This window comes from Heptranchias perlo, chromosome 1 (assembly GCF_035084215.1).
Source record: "Heptranchias perlo isolate sHepPer1 chromosome 1, sHepPer1.hap1, whole genome shotgun sequence".
Classification (NCBI taxonomy): domain Eukaryota; kingdom Metazoa; phylum Chordata; class Chondrichthyes; order Hexanchiformes; family Hexanchidae; genus Heptranchias; species Heptranchias perlo.
In genome coordinates, this window is record NC_090325.1 from 137045578 (window position 1) to 137052402 (window position 6825).

Sequence of the window (6825 nt, forward strand, 5' to 3'; positions counted from 1 at the left end):
GTCTTGAACTGACGGCCGACGATTGGAAAGCTCACTTCAAGTAACAGAACAGCATATTGGGCCGGATTTTGCTGAGAAAGTAACGGTGAGACTAACACCGCTCACCGTTATTTATGCGCAAATCGGGCAGCAACTTTCAGCAAGTGCACATCACAGTTAAATGCGAAAATCTGGAAGTTGCTGTCCGGGATGCGCTGCCCCTCCCTGAACTGCACAAAAACGGCATCTTGCTGACTGGCTCCCCATTAAATGAATGGAATGGCGTGAAGTTCCTGTAACAAATAAAATAACTGCTATGAAATAAAAAGACAGCTACAAAAAATATTTGTCTGCTAAAGTTAATAAAGAGGCAACTAGCAGTATTACGTGCAGTACCCTCTTGTTAATAGGTTTGAGGCAGATTAGCACCTTAAGTGGCATCTTAGATCTATATTTCTACCTGGTACTACAACCACTTTAGGTTAAAAATCAAGTTGTGTTTTCAATTTCTCTTCACCACAAGGCAGCTCTACAACTTGTAAGTGTCTTTTCATGTTGTGACACAGTGCCTGTCAGAGTGCATAATCACATCATACATAAACAGCTACATTCATATTTTTCACTGATATCAACATTGCAGCCATCCAGCAAAGTATGTGGCATAGGGAATTTAAAGGCAGTATCCAAGTTCCATGTCAGTTTATGCTGAAATGATAGATGTGAAAACTGATCTTTGAAAGGTAATCTTTCATACCAGAGTACACAATTAAGCACTGTTTATATTGTTAAGGACTCCATTAAGAAGGAAACTTATCAGATTATTTTGGTACAATGTGACAATGGAACAGGTTACAACTTCTCTGAACAAGTAAAATATGGTACAAGTGATGCCAATTTTTAAGTCCTCTCTGTATATGCAATTTATGGAGCATGGTTAGCAACTGGGGATGCAATCTAAACACAAATGTAACCTAAACAGGAAATCTGATAGCAATTATAGTGTTAACAGGACTGTGGTTAAAAAAGGAATAAGGCATGTAACAAGACTGTGACAAATAAAATAACTGCTATGAAATAAAAAGACAGCTACAAAAAATATTTGTCTTCTACAATTTCAATGTTTGTTTTCACATAAGGCAAGAGGAGACAACAGGTAGAACCTAAAGTGCTTTCACATTAAGGGGATTGTGGCACTGCTTTAGGAGAGAAAAGAGATGGCACCTAAAGTGTCTTCTATTCAATAGGACTGTGCCAAAGTTAATAAAGAGGCAACTAGCAGTGCTATCTGAAGTACCCTCTTGTTAATAGGTTTGAGACATCTGTTACATTAATCTACAGAATGCATTTTCTATTTCAACAATTTGGAGAGTTAATTTTCTTTATTTTAATATATACAAAATTATATTCTTCTCTGCTCTTTTAGATCTTCTCATGCTGTTTCAAATGAGAGAGCAAACAGGTGTCCTACTCCCAGACCAATGTAGCTTTCTAAATGGACAATACGAGGTTCTTGAGAGGAAGAGTCCTGGAAGACTGGGCCCAGGACTTCTGTGCCCTTCACATCTCTCACTAACGATCCAGTTAAAACCAGGAACTCTTCTTTATGTGTGTATGTGCGTGTATGGGAACTATTGCCATGAGTCAGACCATTGCACCTACAGACTGCCAACCTTCTGGAAAGGATCATGGCATCATGGAGATTTTGCTACAGAAGGAAGCTGTTCAGCCCATCATGCCTATGATGATACAAGCTCCCTCACTGGGGCTACATACTCTAGAACTTTCATTTATATAGCACCTGTCACAACCTCAGGACGTCCCAAAATGTTTCACAGCCAATGAAGTACTTTTGAAGTATAGTCACTGTAGGAAACGTGGCAGCCAATTTGCGCACAGCAAGGCTCCCACAAACAGCAATGACATAATGGCCAGATAATCTATTTTTATGATGTTGGATGAGGGGTAAATGTTGCCCAGGACACCAGGGAGAACGTCCCTGCTCTTCTTCGAAATAGTGCTGGCATCTTTTTAATCCATCCAAGAGGACAGACGGGACCTCGGCTTAACGGCTCATCCAAAAAATGGCACCTCCAACAGTGCATCACTGCAATGAAGTATCAACCTAGATTTTGTGCTCAAGTTCATGACCGTCTGACTCAGAGGCAAGAGTGCTACCCACTGAGCCATGGCTGACACTTCCTTGCTCTCGCCCTGTACCTTTTAATATCTTTCTTCAAATGTTTATCTAATTCCCTATTAAATACTATGATTGGAGAGAACTGGCCATTGAAGTGGAGTCAATGTACTGAGAATTATTCATAAAATATCACAAAGAATCTTTAAAAAGACTATTATGAATTATCCCATTTGAAAAATATTCAAATGCTTGTGGATATTAATATTTAATTTCCAGTTATTTTACAATTAATATGAATGTTATTTAAAGCAAATGAGAGAATATGCTACATCCGTTTTTTTGATTATGCCTCTGTGAAGTGCCTTGGGACTTTTTTTATGTTAAAAGATGCTATATAAATCCATCCCTCCAAACTCTAAATAAAACTTACAGAAATCAAAAGCAGAAAATGAAAGGCAAAGTAAAACTATCGCATACAGTTTTCTTTCCCTGGGTTTGTTTTGTATTAGGCTATAAAATGATACAAAAAGAAATAAAATTATAAATGCAAAAGCAGTGAAATTGTACAAGACACAGTTTGTATAGCCGCCATTTTATTTCATAGCAGTTATAACATTGTAAAGGTCCTTTGCCAAAAGTTTCAAAAATGTTTGTCTACACCCAGTCACTTTTCTAAAGAGATTATAAAATATCCACCTGTTGGCATTTTACCTGGTGATATCTGAACTTTACAATTCAGATACAACCCTCTCATACAGTTACATATCACTTGTACACAGCAAAAATAAGAGATGGTATTAAAGCAAAATTCAATATACTTTTACAGGCATATAATTACTCTCAAAGTAGAACTCAGTGAAAACCCAATTTTAAACAACAGTATTAAAAATGATCACATAAAACATTGAGACTGAATAGTGTACAAAGGAGACCTTCTGATTTCTTCAGCCACAGGTATACTACAGATATGGTCTCAGACTGCTACCTGTAGAGCATGACCCTCAGCAAGACAGACTGAAGTTGTACTATCACTAACACCTTGCTGCAGATCAGAATGAACTCAGTAACAAAGGAACACTATGTATGTTGTTTGGAAGCATACACAGACATGCATTCTATGGAGAGTTAACTTTTAACATCAGGAGAAAGTGGGCGGCTTGATTCCCTGTTTTTTTCCTAGTATTAAAAGCAACTAAGAGTAATCTTACAAAGTCTCTTTGAGATCCAATGGACCAGCTGAGCACTTTTAAAATATGGCTTCATATTGTTTTTAAATTATACTGCCCCTCATGCAAAGTCAAAATGTCATGAGATTAACTATTGGAGCTTTTCTCTCATCTCCTGTTTTAGTATGCGAGGAGCCCAGAGTGCCAAAATACATTGCTATTTTAATTTTGATATACACCTGAACCTGTTTTGCATCACATGAAAGTGGCAGCATAACTGAGCATTGCAGACTCTGAATACACAATCTCAGTTGGCTAATCAAACTTAAAAAATAGAATCTATATTTCTGAATTAACATGCTCCTGTCTTGGATGCATCAGGTTTACATGTGCAAAGATGTCATGTAACTAATACACCATCTTTGTAACAGCAGCATTAATTCTTAATGTGGTGTGAAAGGGAGGGATTTATTTAGCAGACACATGTTAAAGCTGAACTCATATTAGATGTGTCAACGTCTAAAAGTAGCCACTGTGTATATTGTATTGCTATGTTCCTATCTATATTTAGAATTGATCAAACTTCCACAGTGATCTAAAGTGTCACTGAAAGAATTACCAATATGCGTTTTCAACAGGGAAAAAAAAACTATAGGGGTGGGGCTCAGAGAGTGCAATGTAACCTACACCCACCCAGAATCCTAGACGAGATGCTCCTGCTGTGATTTGCAATTAGTCTTTCGCGGGACTGTGTCAAACGAAATAGGCATTTTTATAAAAAAGTGTAACAAACCTAAAAACACGTCAATTTGCTTCAGCATCCTGTGCGCTTTAGTTACCTAAAGTACACCTCTATTTTCAGTAACTGCACTGCAATTTCCGATGACAAACTATTCCAAATAATTTTTACTGTAAAAAATGTCAAACTAATCATCTGTTTTTACAAAAGTTGACTGCATTACCAGTAGTTGAAGTATTTATTCTTGTTAATACGGTAACAGTGCCACTGTCGTTGACGTCAATACTATTACAGTACTGTCATCTCTATTAAAAATAAACCTGCACTATCTGTAAAATAAAATTCACATTGATAATTATATCTAATAAAGCAGTTTACTCACCGCTAGTGCTCATTTCGATTTGATGTATTGAGATCCCAAATAGACCCAACGAATCTAATACTTATAAGCTTAAGCCTGCGTAATGGGGTGTTGCACACAAATCAACCTGTTGTTACTCAATGCGCAAAAATAACATGCGCATATATAAAACACCAGCGTTTGAAAATAGGTTCTAATTAAAACTGTTCGTCTAACCAATATAAACAAATAGCGGAGCAGTACTTTTTCTCTGTTTTTTTTATGCAATACAACTGTTTGCCCTTCGTTGGGATTTGTCTCCCTGCAGTAGCAGCCTGTGAGTGATGAGTGCGAACCGCTGTCAGTCAGCAATATGCGGCTCTGGTCCTCGCGCTCTCCTCCTGGTCTCTGTCCCTGAGCTCGAGCCGCAGCCTCCGCCGCAGCGCGAGCTCGGCGCGCACCCGCCCACAATAGACAGGCACGCGCGCGCCTGCTCACGTATATATACCCTCCCACATTTTAGGCGCACGCGCACGCGCAGCGGCAGCAACTACTCGCGGGGCACGTCGGGAGATGGAGTCCTTATCTTTCTTTCTCGTGGCTTTCAATGAGCTCGCGCGGAATCCGGTCGAACTACAAGAGCCCTGATGCCGCGCGAACCCGAGGAATGACTGCCTGCTGCACAGGCTGTCGTCCACACCGTCAGAGTTGTAGAATTAGGTACCGGGAGCTAATATAAACGGAGACGGAGGAAATGTTTATAAGTGTATGCATAAATAATTATACAGATGCGTGCACACACACACACACACACATATATACACAGTGTGAATAAATAGCAAAAACTGCAGATGCTGCAAATCCGAAACAATAATATATTTGTATACTTTTAATTTATACGTTTGAATGAAAAATGCAATTGTTTTGTATTCTGAAATTTTAATTCTTCGTTTTATGCTTTTTTAAAGTTTTTTTTTATTTGGTCATATAGTTTTTCTAATAAATTAAAATGTTCATTCTGATGTAGTTGTTTTCCATCCGAACTAAACTGCTAACCTTTTATTTAGGTTAAAAAAAAGGCCACACGCCCACGTGATAAATTAAGTGGATACTGAATCTGAGACTGCAAAGAAAATGAAAAGAATTGGCTGGATCTCTTGTTGAGTATAATTTTAAGTGGGTGTTGCAAAATTATACTACATCCTTATATCAAATACCAAGGGGGTGATTTTAAACCTCAAGAACGGGTGGGTTGGGAGCGGGTGGGAGTTGAAAATAGTTGTTTTTTGGGTCGTGACTGCAACCCGGCTTTATATCCGGGTTTATCGTCGGCTTGTAAAATTACAGGCTTCCCACTGGGAATGCAAAGTCTGAAAATTTTGCAGTTGTGACCCAAAAAAAAACAACTATTTTCAACTCCCACCCACCTAAAATCACCCCCCAAAACTCAAAATGCCACATAGGGTTTGGTACTGGCACACCATTTTCAATAAGATATTATGAACCATTCTTTCATAGAATCTTGACTTAAAATATTTTGTAACAGTTGCTAGTTAATGTACACTGGTGTCAGCTCAGTGGTAGCATTCTCACCTCTGAGTCAGAAGGTTGTGAGTTCAAACTCCACTCCAGAAACTTAGGAACAGGAGTAGGCCATTTAGCCCCTCAAGCCCATTCTGCCATTCAATGAGATCATGACTGATCTGTGATCTAACTCCACATACCTGCCTTAGCCCCATATCCCTTAATACCTTTGGTTAACAAAAATCCTATCAACTCCAGATTTAAAATTAATAATTGAGCTAGCATCAACTGCCATTTGTGGAAGAGAGTTCCAAACTTCTACCACCTTTTACGTGTAGAAGTGTTTCCTAACTTCACTCTTGAAAGTTCTGGCTCTAATTTTTAGGCTATGTCCCCTAGTCCTAGACATCCCAATCAGTGGAATTAATTTCTCTCCATCCACCCTATCAGTTCCCCTTAATATCTTGGAAACTTTGATCAAATCGCCCCACAATCTTCTAAATTACAAGGAATACAACCCTAGTTTGTGTAATCGCGCCTCGTAATTTAACCCTTGGAGTCCAGGTATCATTCTAGTAAATTCACGCTGCACTCCCTCCAAGGCCAACGTGCCCAGAACTGAACACAGTACTCCAGGTCTAGTCTAACCAGTGCTTTGTTTGGCTGTAGCATAACTTCAACCCCCTTGTATTCTAGTCCTCTAGATATAAAGGCCAGCATTCCATTAGCCATTTTGATTATTTTCTGTAGCTGTCCATGACATTTTTATGATCTATTTATATGGACCCATAAGTCTCTTTGGACCCCCTTTTGAGCTTTTCATCATTTAGAAAGTACTCTGACCTATACTTTTTAGGTCCAAAAAGGATGACCCCACACTTGCCTACAATGTATTCCATTTGCCACAGTTTTGCCTATTCACTTAATCTATTAATATCTC

At 38.7% G+C, this 6825-nt stretch overlaps 1 protein-coding gene across 1 annotated transcript in view; it reads right to left on the minus strand.

The window, feature by feature from the left end:
- Positions 1 to 4817, minus strand: part of ablim2 (actin binding LIM protein family, member 2) — a 378415-nt gene extending 373598 nt beyond the window's left edge. Inside the window, exon 1 of the mRNA XM_067991317.1 lies at positions 4404 to 4817. Coding sequence (XP_067847418.1) covers positions 4404 to 4416 — 13 coding nt within the window. The 5' untranslated portion in view covers positions 4417 to 4817. The remainder of the gene's footprint in view (positions 1 to 4403) is intronic.
- Positions 4818 to 6825: the final 2008 nt, after the last annotated feature.